Source organism: Anoplophora glabripennis, unplaced genomic scaffold (genome assembly GCF_000390285.2).
Source record: "Anoplophora glabripennis isolate ALB-LARVAE unplaced genomic scaffold, Agla_2.0 scaffold154, whole genome shotgun sequence".
Classification (NCBI taxonomy): Eukaryota; Metazoa; Arthropoda; class Insecta; order Coleoptera; family Cerambycidae; genus Anoplophora; species Anoplophora glabripennis.
In genome coordinates this window covers 14,495-39,177 of record NW_019416346.1, presented here as the reverse complement: position 1 = coordinate 39,177, position 24,683 = coordinate 14,495, and the positions used below count along the sequence as shown (strand labels likewise).

At 32.4% G+C, this 24,683-nt stretch overlaps 3 protein-coding genes across 4 annotated transcripts in view; 2 read left to right on the top strand and 1 right to left on the bottom strand.

The window, feature by feature from the left end:
* Positions 1 to 9,653: 9,653 nt before the first annotated feature.
* On the top strand, positions 9,654 to 13,194 carry LOC108903767 (gustatory receptor for sugar taste 64e-like). The gene is made up of 7 exons (XM_018706056.1): positions 9,654 to 9,688; positions 9,847 to 9,998; positions 10,147 to 10,263; positions 10,484 to 10,638; positions 12,637 to 12,799; positions 12,862 to 12,951; positions 13,025 to 13,194. Exons 1-7 carry the CDS (start codon positions 9,673 to 9,675, stop codon positions 13,133 to 13,135), a joined length of 804 nt encoding a protein of 267 aa, XP_018561572.1. The 5' UTR covers positions 9,654 to 9,672; the 3' UTR covers positions 13,136 to 13,194.
* Positions 13,195 to 18,220: 5,026 nt separating this feature from the next.
* On the bottom strand, positions 18,221 to 20,318 carry LOC108903765 (WD repeat-containing protein 82). Its single transcript, XM_018706053.2, has 2 exons — positions 19,565 to 20,318; positions 18,221 to 19,227 (listed from the first exon to the last, which is right to left on the bottom strand). The coding sequence occupies exons 1-2, from the start codon at positions 20,111 to 20,113 to the stop codon at positions 18,826 to 18,828; spliced, it is 951 nt and encodes a 316-aa protein (XP_018561569.1). The 5' UTR covers positions 20,114 to 20,318; the 3' UTR covers positions 18,221 to 18,825.
* Positions 20,319 to 20,732: 414 nt separating this feature from the next.
* LOC108903769 (alanine--tRNA ligase, cytoplasmic) overlaps positions 20,733 to 24,683 on the top strand; it is a 13,635-nt gene continuing 9,684 nt past the window's right edge. The window contains exons 1-4 of one of the 2 annotated variants that reach the window (XM_018706058.1): positions 20,733 to 20,819; positions 21,025 to 21,511; positions 21,898 to 22,397; positions 22,626 to 22,771. In XM_018706058.1, coding sequence (XP_018561574.1) covers positions 21,050 to 21,511; positions 21,898 to 22,397; positions 22,626 to 22,771 — 1,108 coding nt within the window. In that variant the 5' untranslated portion in view covers positions 20,733 to 20,819; positions 21,025 to 21,049. Of the gene's footprint in view, positions 20,820 to 21,024; positions 21,512 to 21,897; positions 22,398 to 22,625; positions 22,772 to 24,683 lie in introns of those variants that run through there. The other variant, XM_018706059.1, reaches the window with a different exon arrangement.

The window sequence follows — 24,683 nt, the reverse complement described above, 5'->3', positions numbered from 1 at the left end:
AACAATATACATTTTGACTTGCGCGCCGCGCCGCTCGGGCACGCCACTGTGCGCCGACCCGTGTATACAGGCTGTTATAAATTCGCTTCTCACTACAGGGATCTCGGAAACGGTAAGAAGTACGAAGTATTGGGGGTTAAAGTTGCGTAACCAGGGGACCGACATTAAGCCTATAAAAAATCAAGGCTAACATGATTAGTAGATATTTGAAAAAAAAACGAAATATTGGAAATCCGTTTTTGTTTAATTTCAATCTTATTTGAGGTGATATTGAAAAACGAAGAACCACTCATGGCCACTTTTTGCTCTCTATCGAATGGCATAATCAATTGTTATATGTAGGTAACGTTTCGTCTCTCCAGGACAATCAACTTTATTTTTTTAAATACGACCCTGGAAATTTTATTAATTTTTTTGCAAGCCTTCGTGACCCCCAATACTGTACTGCCTCAGCCCGAACCAGATTCAGACGTTTTGTCTCCAAAAATTCATCTTCAGTGTATTCGTTCTAAATTTTTTATTTAAATTTTTTACTGTAAGTGTCGTTAGACCCTGTAAAACTCATCTAGTTATTTAAACTATTACCACCACGCATTAAAATAATATCATTTTTTTACCGATTCCGAGATCCCTGTAGTGAGAAGCGAATTTGTAACAGCCTGTATATTCATCACCTCACTTTTTGATATACAGGGTGGTCCCGAGGTAATGGGCCAAAATTCATGGGTAGATTCCCCAAGTAAAAATATTGCGATTTAGCCGAACTTACCTTAGTCCAAAAGTTGATAGTTAAAGAGATACAGGATGTTAAATGTAAAATTTTATTTCAGTTTTTTTAATTTATTCCTTAACAAATGCAAATATCCTCACAAAAATTTGGGGATTGGAGTTCTTTGAGTAGAGGAATTGAAATCTGTTCACATTTTGGTTAAAATTCATAGAGGGCGTTAGTTGCAGTAGATTGAATGTGTTAAAAACGACATAACTTTTTTGTACATTAAGGTATCTCATCTTTGGTAACAAATTCTTATTTTTCAACTTTTTTTTTCACAAAAAAGGTATACTTTATTAAAGTAGGTATCTCGCACCGTTTTCGAGATATTTGGCTTTGAAACTTCCAATGCTGTTACATTAAATTACAATTAAGTACCTACAGGTACTATTAATTTAGCCGGAAAGTAGGATTTGGACGAAAATAACTGACGTTTTCCACTTGTCTTATTGCTCTCATTTGTATGCTAATATCTATTAAGTTTTATTCATATCTAATTAAAATTACATCTTCGCTTACAAATTAAATTGTATACTCGTATACATAAATGTGAGATAGAATGCCGAGGTTTTCGTTTTTGGAGTTACATGAAATCAGTTGTTTATGGAGAAACTATAAACACTTGAGAAGAACTTTAGTAGCAGGTTTTAAATGCTGCAAAGTCATTTCGCATTAAGGATTTATACTTTAAAATAAGACAATCTTTTAATAAACGTGTTGATAAATGTATTGAAGTTAGAGGTGGATATTTTAAGCAATTATTGTCAAAAAGGCATATTTTTTTACTAATGTTTACTATTTTACTGTTCATTACAATTTTTAATTCTAAATAAACCCTTGTTTTTGACATTTCTAAATTATTTTAATTATTTCAACTATTAGCATTGGAAGTTTCAAAGCCAAATATCTCGGAAACGGTGCGAGACAGCTACTTTCATAAAGTCTACCTTTTTTGTGTAAAAAAAGTTGGAAAATAAGAATTTGATACCAAAGATGAGATACCTTAAAGTACAAAAAAGTTATGTCGTTTCCAACACCTTCAATCTACGGCAGCTGGCGCCCTCTATGAACTATAACCAAAATGTGAACAAATTTCAATTCCTCTATCCAAAGAACCCCAAACCCCAAAATTTTGTGTAGATATTTGCATTTATTAAGAAATAAATGGAAATAAACTAAAATAATATTTTACATTTAACACCCTGTATCTCTTTAACTATCAACTTTTGGACTAAGGTAAGTTCGGCTAAATCGCAATATTTTTGCTTCGGGAATCTACCCATGAATTTTGGCCCATTACCTCGGGACCACCCTGTATTTTAGCAATGCTGCATTTTTATTTATTAAAATTATTTTTGTTTATTGAATTTTATAAATTTCTAAACTTTACTTAAATAATATCTAATTTTGAATTTGCGAATATATAAGTTTAAGACATTTTACTCTTTATTTTTTATTTACTTTAAAATATATGTCGAGATATATGAAAAAATGAGGCCCTGACGGGGTCGGCGAACAGTGGAGTGCCCAAGCGGCGCGGCACGCAAGTCAAAATGTATATTGTTAATAGGTAAAATAATACGCATTGCAATGTAATTACACCAAATAACTCCTCAGTATTTTGTCAAGGGATGTTTAAAGATTACGTTTAAACTTTAGTAACATCAAAAATTAGATTTTTTGTTATAGTTTTTGAGTCTTGAAAATGACCGTTTTTGTATTTCTTCGTACTTTAAATTGTTTATAACTCGGAAACCGTTGATTTTAGGAGCATAGTGCATAGGAACTATTTTGTTTAGAATACCCCAAAAAATTTTAAAAAAATTGTCCATAGCAAAACAAGTTATTTTTGCAATTTTTTTAAAAAAAGTAGTTTAAACAAATTGTGACCAGGTTACCGGCCGGTAACAATTTGATCCTCATTCAGGGACATCTCACGGAGGTGATTATGCAAAAAAATCCACATTTTATACTTACCTGAGCAAATAAAAGGCTTGACACCCGTCAAACTACATAAATGTTGTCAAAGCTCGTAAGCATAACACAATCATAATCGAATTCCGTACAGCTTACGTAAATATTCAATTTCTAAAAATGTTTACTGCTCATGTATATTAAATCCCTGCCTCCAGATAACGTCTGTCAACAAATAATAATAGAAAAGTGCTGGAAAAATTATTTTCATTGCAGTATGTTTTTACGAAATGTGTGTTCAATAAACAATCGCTGTTTGCTAGCATTTTTCTACAATGAAAGTAATTAAAAAAGTTAAGTCCGAGGTATCGGTGAACCTGGAGCTTGATAAACCATTGGCTTTTAAGCATAAGGGCATTCATGAAAATATGAAGTTTCTCATCAGCATGGCCCAATTCTTCGGGGTCATGCCGCTGCACAACGTTAGGAAAGATGTCCAGGACGTTAAATTTAAATGGAAAAGTTTTGGCCTCTTTTATTCAGTTTACAATGCCAGCGCAACATTTGTTAGCTCGATATTTTGGTTTGCCAAGTTTGCCATTCATGGTGTTGTTGTTGACGAAACAGGTAAGTGAAAAACTATGTAGTCGGACTTTTAAAACGGTATTATATACAGGGTGGTCCGAATTTTATGCAGGAAACTTCGAGGGCAGGTAGATCTTTTTAAAATAGTAGGTGTTTGCCATATAAACATAGGTCTGGAACGGCCTCGTTTTAGAGAAAGTTGTTAAAAAAATTATTTTTTGTTTATATCGCCGGAATCCATTGACCGATTTGAATAAAATTTAGTACAGATAATGTATGATAGTAGGCCTTGTATTCCTTAAAATATGAGCTCTAAAGATTCAACCAGTGGTGTACAACTGGACAGGGTTACCTACTTTTTTATAAAAAAAACCTACGCCACTGTATTTTTTACAAGCTGTTGTAACGAATTTATATTCTAATGCACAAAATACGTAAAAACGGTTTTAATTTTTTCCCTAAAGTTCACCGTTCTCAACTTATTCATACCAATACAATCTTCTTGTGGCAGGCACTTCTAACCATAATATTACAAGAATATTTATGTTTATGCTTAAAAGTAAGTGAAATTTGTAAGCACATCAACAAAATTCATCTTTTTGGATTAAAATAATATTTGGAAAATCACGACAAAGGAATGGTCCTCGGCCAAGTACACGAAGAACGTCTCGGCAACTTGGGGTGAGTAAATCGAAAATTTGAAAAGTTCTACGTAAGGGTGGCAGAAATCCGTACCATTTACAACCTGTGCAAAATTTACTTCCGGGAGATGCAGAGAGACGCCTGAATTTTTATCAGTGGTTGTTTGAATTCTTATTAGAAATACTTTGGACCGATGAGGCTACGTTCACAAGGCGAGGGATAGTAAATATTCGCAATCTGGATATTTGGTCACAAGAAAATCTTCATGAAATTCGGAGTCATTTCGAAACTTTCTAGAAAACCATCTATTTGAATGATTAGAGGATGTTCCATTAAATATACGATAAAATAGCTGGATACAAATGGATGGCGCTCCTGTGCATTTTAGGAGAATAATACAAGAATGGCTTAATGAAAATTATATGAGATGATGGATACCTATCCATCATCTGTCTACCTAGACGACCAAATGCCAATGTCAACCATAATGGTGCAGAGGGTCGAGTGTCTTGGCCAGCCAGATCGCCAGATCTAAATTTCCTGGACTTCTATGTTTTGGGAGACCTACGTGAAAAGTTTACTCTATTCCAATAGATACTAGACCACAACTACTGCAGCGAATAGAAGACGGGTGTAATGAATTAAAAGAAAACCAACACATGTTATTGTATCGACCTGGGTGGTTCGCATTTTAAACAATTGCTGTAAATACGTAACGTTAATTTTGTTTCATGTTTAGTTGTTTTTGCTTGGTAAATGTATTTTTATTATTATTTTGATTTAAATTATTCTTATTTGTAAAGATAATGCATCCAGGGAAAACTAAAACACACCAGGAACACTACCTCACAGGTGATGTGGAAAGAATTTTGTTGATGAGCTTACAAATTGCACTTACTTTTAAGCACAAACATATATATTTTTGTAATATTATGATTTGAAGTGTCTGCACAAGGTCTGTTAATAACTTGAAAATGGTGAACCTTAGGGAAAAAATTCAAGTCACCTTTTTTACGTATTTAGTGCATAGAATATAAATCCGTTACAATAACTTGTCAAAAATACAGTTTTTATAAAAAGGGGGTGACCCCTGTCCAGTTGTACGCCACTGGTTAAACCTTTAGAACTCATATTTTAGGGAATGCAAGGCCTACTATCGTACATTATTTATACCAAATTTTATTGAGATCGGTTAATAACATTCCTGAGATATGAACAAAACATAATTTTTTTTTAGCAACTTCAACACCCTGTATATCTAAAACGAGGCCGTTCCAGATCTATGTTTATAACGCATACTCCTATTATTTTAAAGAGATCTATCTATCCTCGAAGTTTCCTGCATAAAATTCGGACCACCCTGTATAGGGTGTTTCAGAAAGACCTCCCGTAAATTCAGGGGATGATACGACAAAAAATAAAAAATTTTTGTCGAATGAACTATATGTCTATCTCCTCTTGTTTTCGAGATACAGAGCGACAAAATAAAATTTTGTAAATAGAATTTTTACGGAAATTTCTAAACGGTGCGAAATATTTTTATGAAGTTTGGTATTCCGGGCTGGGATATTTCATAGAGGGCGCTAGTTATGCTACATTCCTATTACATTTTAAGTTCTAATATTTTTAAGGTTAGGTTTTTTACCATTTGGGCTCCAATTTCTAATGTACAATTTTATTTTCCAAAAATAATGTACTCTTGTTAGAACTTCCTAATGTGAACGGTTTTCGAGAAAGAAGGCTTTCAATTGAACTCCTGCAGTATTACGGTGTATCAAATAAGTAACTTTTCTCAAAGTAGGCTTATGTCAAAACTTATTGATGGATGTCTCATAAACAACGCATACATTCTTAGTAATATTTTAAACTCTAATTAACTTTATATCAAAATTTTACTGTAGTTAGTAATGACTAATTATAGTCACTAAAATTTTGATATAAAGTCATATGAGTAACTAAATAGGTATTTAGTTACTCTTATGTATAAAGTTAATTCTAATTAACTTTAAAATATTACTAAGAATGTATGTGTTGTTTATGAGACATCCATAAATAAGTTTTGATATAAGCCTACTTTGAGAAAAGTAACTTAATTTCTATACCGTAATATTGTAAGAGTTCAATTAAAAATATACAAAAAATAATTAGACTAGCGTATTTGACGTCCTTAAAAACCCCGGAATACAAAATATTTCGCACCGTTTGGAAATTTTCGTAAAATTTCTATTTAAAAAACTTTATTTTGTCGCTCTGTATCTCGAAAACAAGAGGAGATAGACATATAGTTCATATGACAAAAAATTGTTATTTTTTGTCGTACGTATCACCCCTTGAACTTACGGGAGGTCTTTCTGAAACACCCTGTATAATATTTAAAAACTGAAATTCTAACATTATTAAATTAGGGTAACTTTTATCATTGAAACTACATAAATAACTTTCTAATAACTAATAATTTCTCTTGATACTTGCCAAAAAAAAATAACTTTTAGATCTTTATTTGGCCATCCGGTCCAGTATGCCAGGAAGTATTGTCCACGGTGTCCACCAAAGGTTAATATGACAATAATGACATTACCTGATAGCCACGGCAATCAACAATCTTGCTTTCATCGCCTAATGAACCCAAAGTTTTAAACTCGTGACACTGCTACGCAACCGGAAACATACACACCTGCAAATAATGCAATTTTTCTCAACAACGGCTTTCTGTAGGCGATTTTTTCAAGAGACAATATATTTTTTTAATAAAATGACCTTTTCAATGTTGCTGCCCGTTTTAAAAAAAAAATACGACCACTGTAAAAGTTTTAACCGCTAAAAGGAGGAGGTAACCGGAGAAAACTGTCATCCAGTATATCGATTTGACTAAAGTTTTAAGAAATAATACGCCATAATAGTCCAAATAAATGTCTCAAATTTTAACGCCATCGGTCAAAAGGTTATGAAATTATTAATTAAATTGAGGGTTACTTTCGCTGTACAGCAAGAACAAAACGCTCTCTCAACGGTACAAATAAACTATTTTTATTGAAAACTAAGCTTGTGTAGAAAAAGTAATGTTGACGGTTTGCTGGAGAGTGCCTTGTGGTTGAAGTCGGTCGTAGGTAGCTTGGTAGTCGGTGGCACAAGTCCCTGGTCCTGGCGCCACTCTGCAGGGGTCGTCTTCCGGGAACCCCGTGGTGCGTCCGGCGGCGTTCTTGACGTTGTGCTTAAAAATGGGTCTCTTGCGAACATGTGTACCCACAAACTTAGTTTTATTTTTGTCAACTTTGAAGGCTCGTAACTCAAAAACCAAAAATTTTTTATTTAACTTTTTTTCGTAGATCGTCGTGAATATCCAGTCAAACGTTGTCGGTGAAATTTGCGGACACCCTGCATACAGTCCGTACGATATTTGATGAGAGAGAATTCCAAGAAGACCCCTGCGTCACTTTCTTGAAATTATCCGAATTCGACACCTGAGGTAGAAAGACATTGGCGGCGTGGCTTTAACCATTGCAGCTTGCAGTGCTTTTACACGTTTCTTTGTTTATTCCTTTTTTTTGTACCAGCATGTTTATAATAAGTTATTTATGATTTGTACTATAATGTACTGTAATGTAAAAACAGGTTTTAATCCAAGAAAATATAGTTTATATACAGGGTGTTTCAAAAATATATGTCGGAAAATGAAGGATGTGAATCCTTGACTTATTCTAAGAAGAAAAGTTCTTATTAACATGGGTCCGCAAACGCACCATTTTCGAGATAAAGGGTGTCAAAAAAAGTTTTTTTTTTTTCAGTATTTTGACGATACCTCAGAAACCGTTGAAATACAGAACTCAAATTTCGTACACGTATTATCATTAATTTTAGTTACTTCTGAGCGCTAATTCAGTTTTTATTCATATGATTGCTTGAGGTTCTTTTGCATCTAATTTTTACGACTCTGAGAAAATTGGCATTTTGGAAGCCAACAGGTAATCATCATCAAAAACTCTAACGCGAACCGTTTTCAAGATAAATAGCGTTTTATGATGAAAAATATGAAAGAAAGTGGCAGCATGATAAAAAACCTACGTCTGAATGACTGACGTACCCAAAGTGCCCGGAGTCACTCTGGCACTTTCCGTGCAATCATCTCCGTAGTTACCTTATTAGGAACATTTTGAAGAAAAACAGAGTGAAATTGAGAATTTTAGCTTTTAAAAATTGATATAGAGTACAAAAAGNTTGTTAGAACTTCCTAATGTGAACGGTTTTCGAGAAAGAAGGCTTTCAATTGAACTCCTGCAGTATTACGGTGTATCAAATAAGTAACTTTTCTCAAAGTAGGCTTATGTCAAAACTTATTGATGGATGTCTCATAAACAACGCATACATTCTTAGTATGGAGTAATAAGAATCCTAAAGAAACACGACAATAATGACATTACCTGATAGCCACAGCAATCAACATCTTGCTTTCATCGCCTAATGAACCCAAAGTTTTAAATCGGTGACACTGCCACGCAACCGGAAACATACAGACCTGCAAATAATGCAATTTTTCTCAAGAACGGCTTTCTGTAGGCGATTTTCTCAAGAGACAATAATTTTATTTTTGTCAACTTTGAAGGCTCGTAACTAAAAAACCAAAAATTTTAAGAAGAAAAGTCCTTATTAACATGGGTCCGCAAACGCACCATTTTCGAGATATAGGGTGTCAAAAAAAGTTTTTTTTTCAGTATTTTGACGATACCTCAGAAACCGTTGAAATACAGAACTCAAATTTCGTACACGTATTATCATTAATATTAGCTACTTCTGAGCGCTAATTCAGTTTTTATTCATATGATTGCTTGAGGTTATTTTACATCTAATTTTTACGACTCTGAGAAAATTGGCATTTTGAAAGCCAACAGGTACTCATCATCAAAAACTCGAACGCGAACCGTTTTCAAGATAAATAGCGTTTTATGATGAAAACATGAAATAAAGTTGCAGCATGATAAAAAAACATTTCAAAACTAAGCAAATAGACAACAAAAAACACAACAGTTGTTGAAACTCCTTCTAGGGTAATGCAGGCTTCCAACCTACGTCTCAATGACTGACGTACCCAAAATGCCCGGAGTGTTGCGGATCGTATTGCAGGATATAATAATGCGATTCCTCAGTTCTTGAACATCACGCCTCTGGCACTTTCCGTGCACATAACCCCCTACGCTGTAGGTCCCATAGCGAGCGCGCGTGATAGAAAAAATTTTTAATTCTAAATCTAGAACTTTTTTATACTTAATTATTTTTGTCTAATCTGTCTAATTAATTTTTACATAAAATAAAAATCATCTCCGTAGTTACCTTATTAGGAACATTTTGAAGAAAAACAGAGTGAAATTGAGAATTTTAGCTTTTAAAAATTGATATAGAGTACAAAAAGGGTAGTCAATTTTTGCCCTCTTCTTGAAGTTACTAATATCTACACAGTTAAATTTTAACAGGCAACTCAAATTCCTGTCGAAAAGGATCTTGTTAGTAACTTGGCTTTCTTCTGCTTTATAAAATGTATTGTAATATATCACAATTTCTTATTCAGCTTCTTCTCTGATTGTTGTCAAATTGCAGCTCAAATGTCATTCTACGTCTGCACTTGCTTTACCTCGATACAGCTCATCCAAATTGCAAGGCACTGGTCCCACATTTTAAGGGAATGGTCTTTCGTGGAGATGTCTATGAGAAGCTACAGTTATCAAGTAAACTTAAAGAAAACCTTCGTCATACTTACCAGTTTATTTATGGGTGTAGGCTTAGGTAAGGACTCATAACTGTAGAAATAATTAATAGGTAAATATACATAAGTAACCAGCAAATGCATATTGTAATGTGAAATAATAAAATTTTAGCATTATAAATTTTAAATACGTAGGTAACAACAAATTTATAAAAGCTAATCTAAATGTTTCTTTCAGTGGAACATCTGTTCTTCATTTTGAATTCGGTTTATCAAGCAAAACATTGTACAGGATTTGCAGAAGCCCCTTTGAAATATTATTCTGGAGTATCATTTCCAAATTTCTTCACTCTTATAGCTTATACTCACTGGGCAGGCGCTATCATTAAAGTAAGTAAACATAAATATTTGTTTAAACAAACAAAACATTTGTAGATATTTTTGTCCGATTTTATATGAAAACGTAAAGATAAATAACAAAACAAATCTTGTTACAATATTATATCTGCTTTTAGTGCCCGTCATGTTTTTGTTTTAGTTTTCCAATACCATATCGACATTTGCTTGGATTTTTACGGATTTATTGATAACACTCATAAGCATAGCTTTAACAGAAAGATTTAAGCAAATCGTACGGAGGCTTGAAAACAACAAGGTAAATGTTTAGATATTTAAAAATAATCATTTTCAAGTATAAATTATCAACTTGAAATAAATCTTATCTCTTAATAATTTCGCACACCTTATATCTCGATAAAGAATCGTTTCCAAACATAAATTTATATATAATTAGGGGGTATGATGTTTATTTCTTGAAATAAGTAATTTGTTGAACAATAATTCAGTTTTAAAATAAGGAAATGTTGTTCTTTAAGGTAATGCACGAAAAATTCTGGAAGGAAATTCGGCAAGACTACCAAAGACTCTACCATCTTTCAAAAACAGTGGAAAAGCATATGGCATTGTTAGTGCTTATTTCATACATACATAACATATTTTTTCTATGTATTCAGTTATATAACAGCATCAGGTAAGAACTCATATTGTCTTTCTTATAAGAAGCTTTACAGAGCCAAATTGTAAATTTTTTTGCTCTTAGGTATTGATATCGCAAATTCACACAGTTCACTTCTCTATTGTAATTAGTAGCTTTGTTTCTAGTTCATTAGAATCGGTTTCCAATAGTCAGAAAATTAATTTTGAACCTTTTATAACCATTTTATGTGAATGAGCATGCTTCTGACTAGCTGGAAACTGTTTCATATTGCTCTAGGAACAAAGCTACCAAGCTAAAGTAGAACCAATTTTCAATACTAATATTTGCTTGATACCAACTTTTAATATTTGGGGTTATTTACTGTTTTCTACTCGTTTTACAAGAATGATAAAGCAACAAAACTAAAATATTGTGTATTGTTTTTTTTATCATAGTACAGCGGCTACTTATTTAGTAGGAAATGATCTGTTAGTGGCAAAACTGCGTTGGCGGGTAAGAAGAGAAAAGGGTAACTTTAATTTAGTTAATAAATAAGTCCTAGGGGATGAAGATACATTTAAATCGCATTTATCGATGAACACTGTTGATTCTATATCTTTATATCCACATATAAAAGAAATCGTAGAAAAAGTTATTGAAAAATTAGAGCCAGTTTTGTTTTTGGTACAGCGCTCAATTTTCTTCTTCAAGGCGTGGATTGTAGTGGGCTTGTCGACATAAATCTTATACTTCAAGAAAATCTCATATGAAAACGTACAACAGCGTTAAATCGCATGATTTGGGGGGGGGGGCAATTCTGATGACCAAAACGGGAAATTACACGACCAGGAAATGACTCATGCAGTAATTGAATTGTTTCTCGAGCTGTATGGCATGTGGCACCGTCTTGTTGAAACCACATATCATCTACATCTATATCTTGCAATTTAGGGTCAAAAAACTGAATTATCATGTCGCGATAGCGAGTACCATTAACTGTTGTTGCCTGACATTTTTGAAGAAGAATGATCCGATGATGCCTCAAAGCCCAAAATCCGCACCAAACAGTGACACGTTTTGGATGCATTTGTTTCTCAACAATCACTCGTGGATTTTCTGAACACCAAATGCGACAATTTTGTCGATTTAACGAAGGCATCAAGATGAAAATGAACCCCATCGCTGAAGATGATTTTGTTCGAAAAACAGCATTCACTTGTTCGATAATCCATTCGACGAACTTTCTTCACTCTGCGTGGTCAGTAGGCCTCAGTTTTTGAGTCCATGGTATATTGTAAGCATGAAGATGCAAATCTTGCTTGAATTTTGGGACACCCGATTTTAGAATACGTGGGTCTGGTTCATGGCCGAATCCACTTTTTCGTATAACTCTGTGCTATGAGACAGTGGACTGTATAATACAACTAAAATATCTTTAATAAATTCTTCAACTTTACAAATTAATTCACGAATTTCTTTGAGTAAAACGGCTATTATTTCTTCATCATTCTCAATCTCATTCTTGTCGTAAAGCAAACAGAGGATGCGGTAGTATCGTAAATAATCTTGTTTATTTGTTGATATCAAATAAATATTCATATTCAAAATTAGCTGTATACTGCAATTGGAGTAATTACAATAAAAATTTGGGCTATAATACTTGCAATATTTTCAATAATTTCGATATCGAATTTTAATTCGTGATTTCCTTTGATTGTATAAAACAGTTATTTTAAGAACAGATTATTCAGTTAATTATCTACAAGTGATTCTAAAATATGAAGTTATACTGAAACAACAAAAATTTATTTTAAGCAAAAAGCTTCCTACGAACACCAAACCAAAACATATTGTTTAAAATGAAACTCAACGTAGATCTTCAGAAAATCAATTACAACAATCTTGTCTCTAGTGCAGTCATCTTTTTTGACTAAGCTTCTTCGCTTCATATTTTTTATAATAAACTTTTTGTTTAAAATTACATTTTCTATCACCTGCTTTAATTTTCATACCATCTTGTGTGATTTTAAATAATTAAACTCTAACTTTCAGAGAGAGGACAGGGATCATAGAATCTGTATACTTCTTCTACTCCTTTGGATTCCTCGTCCTAAGACTGTTGGTAATTTCGATGTATGGTGCATGGCTTAATGACGAGGCTAGGAAACCTTTAGACATCCTGTACGCTGTACCTTCAGAACATTATTGCACAGAGGTAAGCGATCATGTGTTCAATGTAGTTTTAGTAAACCTGCTATAAATCGAATTTTATTGCAGATAAACCGACTTATTGAGCAGATTTACACCAATCCTGTGGGAATTACAGGTTCTGGATTCTTTTTGGTAACAAAAAATTTCCTTTTACAGGTAAACCAGCATTATTTTCAAACTTATTGCCTTACATTATATTGTCAAAGCATAACAGTTTTTTTTCTTTTAGATGGCGGGCACTATAGTTACTTTTGAACTGATGATTTTTCAGTTTGCTCAGCCTGTAAAGACTACATCAACAACAAGTACAAACATAACATACAATTGTAATGTTATATAGAGATGCACTCAGTGTAAAATTTTCATCAGAAACCCTTCTTATACTTTTTTAAATAAACAATTTTTTGCACGCTCAGATAATTTGACATCTTTACTGAATTTGTTTACCTTTATCAATTAGCGATCGGTAAGTGATCACTTACCGATCAGGAGACGGTAAGCAATCTAATAAATGAAGAAATTAAAAAATTTATTTTTATTAAAGACAAAATTAAAATTACAATTTGAATAATTATTAAATTTATTGAAGCAATAGATTTCGGGTTTAAAGCAACATTCTCCTGTGATGATGCTTTAGTTGCTGTCTGTTTTGGTCGCAGTGCTAGATATTTTTTATAAAATTCCAAATAAATCAACGATCTTGTTTCCTTGATTTGTTATTGTAAATCGGTCGATATTATGGCGAAGTACTAAAGGCTTTACAAAATTGTATTTTTGGTTTAGATAATTATTGCTACAAGAGTAAAAACACGAAATAATTTTTTAGTCAATAAATACCTAGCTGTTATTCAAGTAGCTACGTCGTCTATGGGTGAAATACATTTTTATTTATATATTTTCTCCCAACTGTTTTGTAACTTCATTCGTCTGTACATTCTGCATAGGTATTCTGTACACTAATGTTTAGTACATTGCTAATTTTGGCATTACAAAATTATAAATAGTTAAAATATCTGTTTGAATATGGATTCTTTTTATTAAGATTTCGTGAATTTTCAAATTTCTTTTTTCTCGAAAGTGTACTGAGTAATAGGTAACATCGTTGAAAGTTAAATAATGCACGCCAGTATTGTGTAGTTGATCTTCCCGAAGGACCATGTGACGGCACAGCTACTGGAGTATTTTTTTTTCTTTAGTTAATTATGCTTTTTAAACCTAAATATATGTAGAATGTGTCCGTCCAGAAACGCGAAGATAACTTATTCAAATTCGGTAAGTATAGTCAACAGTTTTTTTTTTTTAGAAATAATATGATCCCTCTAGCCCTGTGAGTTTTTTTATTGGTTCGACACTGATTCATCTTCTTTTGAGAAAAACTAACTTCCTTGTTTTATCTTTTTGATTTGGAAATTATTAATCAAAATATGATTTAAACCATTATTATACTTTTTTATGTGGTTAGGTTTAGCTAGCTTTAAGTAAAATTAGCATAAATCTAATTTGTCAGAGTATAGGGCAATTAGTATGATTCAATCTATCATATCAGGAAAAATGTAAACCAAATAAGAATAACTAGAAACATAAAAAAACTTTATCATCCTGTACGTATCTCAAAAAAGAATTGATTTATTGATCTAAGTTCATGTTTATATAAACCTTTTTATTCTGGTCGAACAACCGCATTGCGATAATTTATTTTGCCAGTGAATGGGTATATTGCAAATCTTACAAAGCGATTTAAAATTAAATAATAAAAATACCATTAATCTAGAGTGAAATAGAATTTTTTGTCAGAGGACGTCAAAATTGGCAAAAAATTTTGCCTCTTCCTTGACTAAAATGTATTAAAAATTTAGACTTATGTTGTAAATAAGGCAGTCGTTTGCGGTAGGTATTCTACTTTATACTTATCAATATAGTGCAAATGCAAAACACGGCATATTTTGGGAAGTACCGCCTATTTGTTGCAGCTATGAAACTAACCCCACTCCCCGTTTTTGAGTATGCTAGATCCGAATTTAACGTCCTTGAACTTTTAACCCTGTGCATCCCCCGCAATTGGCCAAAAACCACCCCTTTTTTTAATTTCAGGCCCCAGTGATGAACTCTAAACCCCTTCCCTCGTTCTCGAGGGTACTGATCACAAATATGTGGATGATCACGACTCTCCCCAACCCTCGCTACTAGTATTTTTGTCACAAAATCACAGATTTAATGCTCTGTTGATTGGTCTATTTCAAGAGGGTTCAAACTTCAATTCAGTAATTATGTGATGTGATCTTTATGTGATCTTGATCTGATTATTACTCATGGAGGAAACACGCTTACGGAGACCGAAAATTCCGCATCCAAATCCAAGATTCCCTTTCCACCACCNAAATACCATTAATCTAGAGTGAAATAGAATTTTTTGTCAGAGGACGACAAAATTGGCAAAAAATGTTGCCTCTTCCTTGACTAAAATGTATTAAAAATTTAGACTTATGTTGTAAATAAGGCAGTCGTTTGCGGTAGGTATTCTACTTTATACTTATCAATATAGTGCAAATGCAAAACACGGCATATTTTGGGAAGTACCGCCTATTTGTTGCAGCTATGAAACTAACCCCACTCCCCGTTTTTGAGGATGCTAGATCCGAATTTAACGTCCGTTGAACTTTTAACCCTGTGCATCCCCCGCAATTGGCCAAACACCACCCCTTTTTTAATTTCAGGTCCCAGTGATGAACTCTAAACCCCTTCCCTCGTTCTCGAGGGTGCTGATCACGAATATGTGGATGATCACGACTCTCCCCAACCCTCGCTACTAATATTTTTGTCACAAAACACTGATTTAATGCTCTGTTGATTGGTCTATTTCAAGAGAGTTCAAATTTCAATGTTTAATGATGTTTAAATTTGAAATATCATCAAACTTCAATTCAGTAATTACGTGATGTGATCTTGATCTGATTATTACTCATGGAGGAAACACGCTTACGGCGACAGTGTAGACGAGTGAAAAAGACAGTTCGGGTACTATGTTTTTCTTTTGTGCAAGCACATGATTGGCTAACGAAACTCCATCCTCAACGATTAGAGAGAGATAGAGAGTACCCAACCTAGCGCATTTTCTCTTTACAGCGTCTACACTTTTTTACACGTGGTGCTTCTTCCATGTAATATATCCTCTAATGATGATTAGGTAAAGGCACAGAAGATCCTTGTAGTTAGGATATTCTGTGGTAAAGGTAAGTACAGTAAACAAGAGAGTACGAGAGTATACTTCTCTAATCTAGGCAAGAGAGTGGAACTTTAAATAATAATAATCAGTGATTAAAGCATAAAATTATGTAATTAATACATAAGAATGTGCAATTTAAGAGTGAATGTAAATGCTAAATAAAAATAGTGACTATTTTTATTGACTCCATTCAATAAGTTATTTGAAATTCCTGCGTCACTACAATTTCAATTGAAACCAGCACAATTACAATTAAAAATGATCTCATTTTGTTGCTAAAGTAGATGTCAATTTCAAAATTCACCTAACTCCATTAGAATTGTTTCAGTTTTCAACACAGATTTCTTGAAAATAAAAAAAAATAATTTTGTCCCCGACTAATTTTCTGTTCAACAGTTGACACCATAGGTTGACACGCTATTGTCATCATTTTATTATGATATCGGTAAATTCAACTGCTTCTGCCTTTATTAATTAATAAAATTAATTTGTGTTTTTAAATAGTAAAATCATTTGACATACCCGATGTTACAACAATTGTTCAAAATTTTATCCATCAAGGTATAAACACATTTGGGTCCGTCTTACTCAGTTTCTACGCACTAACACAAATGTTGTCTTGCTTTACCATAAATTAAAACGATATCCGTCAACTCCGAGTTGCTATACCTACACGCAAACCATTTTTGACACTAACTACTAAAAAACTATAGTAAACACCATAGATAACAGGTAAACACTATCGCAATGACGATTGCAAAATCGGATTTCAGTATTCGGAGTCGCTGAGGTCTCATGGCTCTCCACGCGTTTTGCGAATGACGCCAGAGACTACAGGTTGTCCAGCTATGTAGTGGTTGAATGTACTATTACTTCAATAATTTTTTTCTTGAAAACTATAAGGATTTTACAAAATTTTTTTATTATATTGACTCCATTTCTCATGTCGCATCTATTCCCAAATTTTTTTGGATAAGTTGTGAATCACCCTATATAGAATGTTCTCAGAAGTCCATGTTTAAAAATATATAGGGTGTTCCATTTAAAAAATGTAATATTTGGCGCGTCCCGTTTTTACAAATCGCCCTGTATGTTTCAAATTGATATTGTTCTTTAGGTTTTTTGAGTCATGTACAACTTTTATATAAACTTTTTTCTGTATTATGAATAACAAGGAAGTTATTTTACTTTCTCACACTAATGGCCCACCGTGTATATCTATAATTGTTAAGAAATTTCAGCAAAAATTTGTTTTATTTATGACGCTGAGAGGCACCTAAGCTAGAGGTATAGTTTTATTAAGAAATAGTTAAATAAATCTGTAAAATAAGATTTTCTACGACATAAATTAAGTATTATTTTTTAAGTTAATTACCTAGTTACTTAGTGTTTTTTTTATAGAATTTTATATTTTTAGAGCAAGTATGTGGGAATTTGACTAACAAGTTTGAGGTATTACATATTTAATGATTTCTTGAAGCTTTAAAGGATCAAAATATGATTTGGTTTAACAAAAAAATTGGTTGTAAACAGTGGCTTCAATTTAACTCCAAACAAATTAGTTGAAATCAATAATTTCAGATTGGAAGAAAAATATTTGTTGCAAATAAAACCTTTGAAATTTATAATGGGGAAACTAAATAACACATTATTTTTAAAACATTTGTGTAAATAAGATAAAAATAAAACTGTTGCATAAGCATCGCCATTTCATCCTTATTTTTTTTTAACTGTTTATGTAATAAGTAATCAGTGGTTAATAACCACTTTGGCTACTTCATAAAAATATGGTTCATGGTAAAATGTTTTTTTTTTTTGGTAATTTCTTTGGCCTAAAATTAGCATTAGAAATTCTTTAACCAAATCTAAAAAACTAAGTGAAGAAAAGTTGAAATAATAATAAGACTTCAATATTTAAATAAATTAACTTTTAAAAACTCAAATTATTAACCTTTTATATGTATGTGGACATGAAAAAAAATATGACTTATTAAGATGAGGATGTTTAATGTACATGATAATAAAGAACACAACTTTTAAATAACTAACAAAAGTTAGATCGATTAATAAGTATCAGTCTGAATATTTACTTATAATAAAGATACACCATTAAAAAATTACAAATCTATCACAAAAATAAATACTGACATGGGCCAAGTTCTCATGTAACAAAATTACATCTCCCCAGATTTATATTTTTTTGGAAATTTAAAAATATACATCAATATTTGCATTCATGGAAGATAATTAAAATCAACCTTACCTATCTTGCTATATGAAAACATGGCAGTATGTTTAAAAATATTTAAAAAGGAACGTGCTGTGGTACATGTAATATTTGACATCAAAAACCATCTCTTCTATACTAGACGAAGTATCACATCTACCACTAATCTGTTGGACAAAACAACTAGTACAACATGACTGTAAACCAGCATCATACACCTAGAAATAAAACGGCTTTTCAAGCCTACCAGTAAAATGCAGCTATAATAGAAAAATAATTTAATGTAATTCGTAAAAATACATTAATGTAATGTAGAAATTAAAAAATACAAATCTAACATAAAACATATTTACAACTTTTGCTCCATAACGTAATCACACAGGTACACATAATTTATAACACTTTTTTTTAATTGGTTATTCTGATACCTTGCGGCATTTCTCAGATATTCCAGAATTAGACTTGAAGAAATTTCCTTGATGACATCTGTTGAAACATTTTACAGTTACAAGATTTTAATATCTAATCTCACTGAAAAATCGAAGTGTCCATCCATACAAATAGTAAAACTTAAATCTACCTATGTGTCTTCGATTGTCGGCAACCAAAATGCCATGTTGGTGCAAGCAGATGCTAACATCATGTATTTGGGGTTAAACTGAACACATTGAACTGGACCCGGGTGATCAGCATTTAAAACACATACTTTGTATCCTGTGTCTGCATTCCAAACATGAACTCTACCATCTGTGGACCCACTGAAGATAAACTGTGAGTCTGGACTGAATGACGCCTCAATAGGTATTCCTTTATTATTAAGATGACCAGTGAAAGTTTGCAGTGGAGTACCATGAAATGCATCAATGAGACGAATTATTGAACCATTAGTACTTATCAAGATTGTTTTGCCATCCCGCGAAAATTTTAAACCTGTCCAATCACACTCTTTTTCTTGTGTGAGTTTAAACGTTACAAATGGACCCTAAAATTAAAAAAAAATGATAAATTCACATAAATGTAGATAATTCTTATTTCTTTCATATTTGCATATCTATAATAGTGTTTTCAGTGTCCATTACCTTTTGTTAATAAAGTTAAAATTACAAAAATGCTTGTGTTTGAAAAACAGAATTATATAAACTGTTAAAATGACCATAAATTTAATTACAGTGGGCATTGAGTTGTTTGTAACAGATTTATATAACAAAAATAAATAGGTTCTGTAGCTCACGTATTATTGAAACAATAAAGATAACTAGGTATGTTCGTATTTATGAAACACGGATGACCAATAAAAAATAACTAAATCTTATAATTACCTTATCGAATGATCTCAGATCATACAATTTTATGCTTTCTGAATTAACTCCTGCTGCAAATATAAGTCCTTCAGGGTCATACGCAGCTACTGGTCTGCCAGACAAGTGCATTAAGCCCTGACAGTTTGGAGACCGCAAATCCCAAAGACGTAAAGTCTTGTCTAGTGATCCTGATAAAAATGTATCCTCAACAGGTGATAAACAAAGGGAAACAACTTTCTTCGTATGTCCTGGGAAATATCTAATGTATTTATTGTCATGCAACGACAGGTATCTTATAGTATCATCAACTTTTGTGGAACTATGAATGGCAGTGTTTTTGGCGTGAGTAAAATGTATCAAATCAACACCATACTTCTTACTATTAACCGTTCGAACTTGGGTGCCTTTTTCACAGTCATATATAACTATTTGATCGTCTTCACTACATGATATAAGTGTTTCGCCACTAGGCGAGAAATCAATGCTGTTTATTTTATCGGTGTTTTCCCGGAAAACTTTAGCTACACGAAAACTACGTACTACTTGATCCACTAGTTTCATCTTCATGGGTACGGCCGTTTTTAACACACTTTATTTTCACTTAAAAATATTTAGATTTACTAAAGCGTCGGTTCGGTTCACTACAATCCAAACAAAGGCTAAAATATGGAGGATGAAACATACATGTTGGCAATACAACACCATCCGGCAAATGTGGACTTCGTTACTTTATATATGTAGTTAAAATGTTTTGAAAAACCTTGAAACTATTAAAATCTTTTTTATTTATATTTTTTATAAGTTAACAAACATTCACAAAAAAAAAGATAAGGATTAAAGTAAAATAAATAGTAGCTCAATTGACTCAAATGAATCATATACCTGAACCTGACATCAAAATCTGACCAGTAAGAAATACTTACAGGTCAGTATTGAAAGTATTTTTCTTATTTGTTATCCACGTTATCCATCACTTATCGTCGATTACAAGTTGATAATGATAGTCATTGTTACTAATGTTAGTGATAATAATTAATTCAAAAATGTGTTGTTGGAAAATATCACTTGATGTGGCAAAAATTTCTATCATAATTAAAGGGTCGCGGTTATTTACTCTTAGTTAAAATGACTTATTTAAATAGTACTAAATACCATCCTGGGTTTTATCTGTCACTTTCTAAAATTACTTTTATAACCTGAAAGTAGAGCAATTGACCTCCGCAACGCGACAAGAATTTAATTTAGTTGCCGCATAGTTTCGTGTTCAATAGGGGTATGTTTTTATTATGTTATAAGTTTGATATTGCACCATGATACATTATTTTTCGTATGCTTATTTATACATTGTTTGTTAAAAGAATAATAACCTAAGTGCAATAAAAATTTTACTTGAAAAGCCATATTTCCTAGACATATGGATTTAATTCTAGTTAAGAAAGGCCTTTTCTATATTATTAATAAATCATTTACTCCTGCAGATTAAACTTTATAAACATATTCAAAATGGATACTTCAATGTCTGCAAAGGACGTACGAAATGCCTATATAAATTTCTTCAAAGAAAAGGAACATGTCTATGTACACTCATCATCTACGATACCATTAGATGATCCTACTCTTCTTTTTACTAATGCTGGTATGAATCAGTATAAACCAATATTCCTTGGAACAGTAGATCCAAATAGTGATTTATCAAAATTATTACGTGCTGTAAATACTCAAAAATGCATTAGAGCCGGAGGAAAACATAATGATTTAGACGATGTCGGCAAAGACGTTTATCATCATACCTTCTTTGAAATGATGGGGAACTGGTCTTTCGGTGATTATTTCAAAAAGGAAGTTTGTACGTGGGCATGGGAATTTTTAACAGAGCGGCTTAAACTACCATCTGACCGTCTGTACGTAACATACTTTGGAGGGGACGAACCTTCAGGTTTGGAACCAGATATTGAATGTAAACAGGTAATGCATCACTACTTCACCATTTTGGTAAAATATTGCAAGTTTTAGAAATGTCTTATATTTTTTTAATAAGATATATTTTTACTTCAATTACATTTATTTCATCTAAGCTATTTCAATTTTGTTGTTTGTGTCAATGATGTAATAATTATTCTTATTACATATTTTATCACTGCAAAAGGGTTTTAAAATACATTTTTTTTTAGATTTGGTTAGATCTAGTTTTAAAGTCTATTTTTTTTTGTAATAAATTATACATTTTTATTTCAAATCCATTTGTTTGACTATTGCAATTTTGTTCTTCATGCCAATAATGATGTAATAATGGCTCTTGTTACATATTTGATCACTACAGCAAGATTTTAAATATATATTTTATTTTTGAGATTTGGCTAGATCTTGGTGTGAAACCTACCCATGTTTTACCTGGCTCAATGAAAGACAACTTTTGGGAAATGGGTGAAACGGGTCCTTGCGGTCCTTGTTCAGAATTACACTTTGACAGAATTGGAGGCAGAGAAGTGCCAGAACTGGTTAACCAGGATGACCCTGATGTTCTGGAAATTTGGAATCTTGTGTTCATTCAGTTCAACCGTGAGACTGACGGCAGTTTAAAATCTCTACCTAAAAAGCATATAGACTGTGGTCTTGGACTCGAACGTTTAGTTTCAGTAATTCAGAATAAAAGATCAAATTATGACACTGATTTATTTACGCCTCTGTTTGAAGCTATACAGAAGGGAACGGGTGCTCCACAGTATCAGGGAAGAGTTGGTGATGCCGATAAAGATGGCATAGATATGGCTTACAGAGTTCTAGCCGATCATGCTAGGACATTGACCATTGCTCTGTCTGATGGTGGAAACCCTGACAATACTGGGAGAGGGTAAGTTACTAGTTTTACTGTAAAAATATGGAATTATATCAAATAACGCTAAAGCATATTCAGGATCCATTTTGGCACTTTACTGATTTTTATTTATGGTATGTTAAATATTCACCATTTTAGATGCCTTCTATTTGTAAATAGTTTGTATATTTAAGTTATCACTAATGCTATCTGTGTATTTAGAAAATAAATAGATAACCATTATAATCATTTTATAATTCTTAGATATGTACTACGTCGTATCTTAAGAAGAGCGGTAAGATATGCTACAGAAAAACTCAATGCCAAACCAGGTTTCTTTTCAACGTTGGTTAACACAGTGGTTGATATTTTGGCTGATACTTTCCCGGAGGTTCGAAAAGATCCTCAAGGTAAAAATAAATGAATACACTAGAACCTTATGTAACGACCCACAATTATTTGACTTCATGCATTGTCTGGCCTTTTTTCATGTTTAATATTGCTTGAATAGATCTCGTTTTAACCAGTCTGTATTATCAGTACTTGCAGATGTAATCATTATTCTTATTTTTTTTTTAAGCAGATTGTATGTATTAATATGATCCCTTAAATTGTCCACAAGTATCGTAATAGTTTGAAAAGAAAAACAATTGTGCTAAATAAAACCAGAAGTTAGATGATTTAAAACATTTAATGAATTTTATATTGGTGCCATGACTTCAGTTAGAAATAGTGTTTTTGTTTTCAATTAAGATGATTAACCTTTCAGCTGCTAAATTTGATTTACCAGTCTTGTCCTGTGTGCGCTAATAATGCAGTGCTGCGTATATGTACGTTTGGAGCACGAATAGTCCATAGCGTATATATACGACCGGAGTAGGAAGGCGCTAAATTTCTAGATTCAATGAAAATATCCAGGACCGAATTCGTTCATATTTGATAACCATGAAATAAATAAACGTAATTCTATATTTTATTTGGTCATAAAGAAAAACCGAGAAAAACTTTATATTTTCAAAAAAAACTAATTGGTATCTACTTATAAGGTAAATAACATATTGCAAAAAATGGGAACTAAACAAAATATTTCTGAATTGATACTTATGAGGAAGGACAAAAATATGTTAATTATTAAAAAAAAAACATTAATAATTTTTAACCGTATGGTAACGTTCAAAACAATTAATTAAACAAAGTGGTACATTGCATTCGGTACACATATAACGTGTGTCTTTTCTGTGCCCCATTTTGGCACAAACAACACATCTTTTTTGGGCTTCTCTTTTCTTCTCCGTTGGTGGGACTTGTGAAGGAAAATGGCGGGCTGTCAAACGCAGGGGATTATCGCCTTGTGAACATCTTCTTCTAGTTCGATGGCTATAAATTTGCGAATGGTACTTCTCCAGAATTTGGTCTATGACCTTCATTTGAAAAGCCGGCAGGCTAATTTTATTACCCGTTGCAGTTTGATATAAGGCATGAGAGTTAAAAATGGCAATATCCAGTAAGTGGAAAAATACCTTTTTGTACCATTTAACTGTTCTTCTAACGCATTCGGTACTGCTAAGCATCATATCGGTGTAGCGTATTTAGCTCCGAAAAATTGAAGATCAATATAGGAATCCCGCAGGGGAGTATAGGTCCACTATTGTTTATTATATATTTAAATGATATAGCAAAAATACCCACAAATTCAAATCAGAAAATTATTAATTATGTGGACGACACAAATTTACTGGTAGGGGCAGACACCATGCCAGAAATCATAACACAAAGTGAGGTACTTTTACAATTAACAAAGGACTGGCTTTCAAAGAACGGTCTCATCATGAATAATGATAAAACTCAACTAGTACTTTTTTCATCAAGATACTGACAAATAAACAGACCTAACAATATCATACTGGACAATCAGATGGCAGAATTAGCAAGTAGTACAAAATTTCTAGGACTGCATCTAGATGAACACTTAAATTGGAAAAAACATATAGATGAACTTGCTGCTAAATTAAGTAAAGTAATATATGGAATCAGGGTAATTAGTAAATATGTAAATAGTACATCTACAAAAATCATTTACTTTGGTAGTTTCGAATCTATTTGTAAATATGGAATTATGTTTTGGGGTAATAGCACTGACATACAGAAAATTTTTGTCATTCAAAAAAGAATTATAAGAATTATTAATAATATGTCTTACATCCAATCTTGTAGATCGGTATTTAGGAATAGCAAAATAATGACTATATCGGCTCTGTATATTTTTGAGTGCTTAATGTATGTAAGGAAAAACTGGAATAATTTTATGACAGACTCATCATC

Bases quoted from the DNA above. Each gene is read 5' to 3' on its own strand.
- LOC108903767 (XM_018706056.1), top strand. The intron at 10,639-12,636 runs GTAAGAACTCAT...TCTAACTTTCAG, and splicing joins CAGTTATATAACAGCATCAG to AGAGAGGACAGGGATCATAG. The intron at 12,800-12,861 runs GTAAGCGATCAT...ATTTTATTGCAG, and splicing joins CAGAACATTATTGCACAGAG to ATAAACCGACTTATTGAGCA.
- LOC108903765 (XM_018706053.2), bottom strand. From the start codon at position 20,113: ATGAAGATGAAACTAGTGGATCAAGTAGTACGTAGTTTTCGTGTAGCT. The intron at 19,228-19,564 runs GTAATTATAAGA...TTTTAATTTTAG, and splicing joins ATCTGAGATCATTCGATAAG to GGTCCATTTGTAACGTTTAA.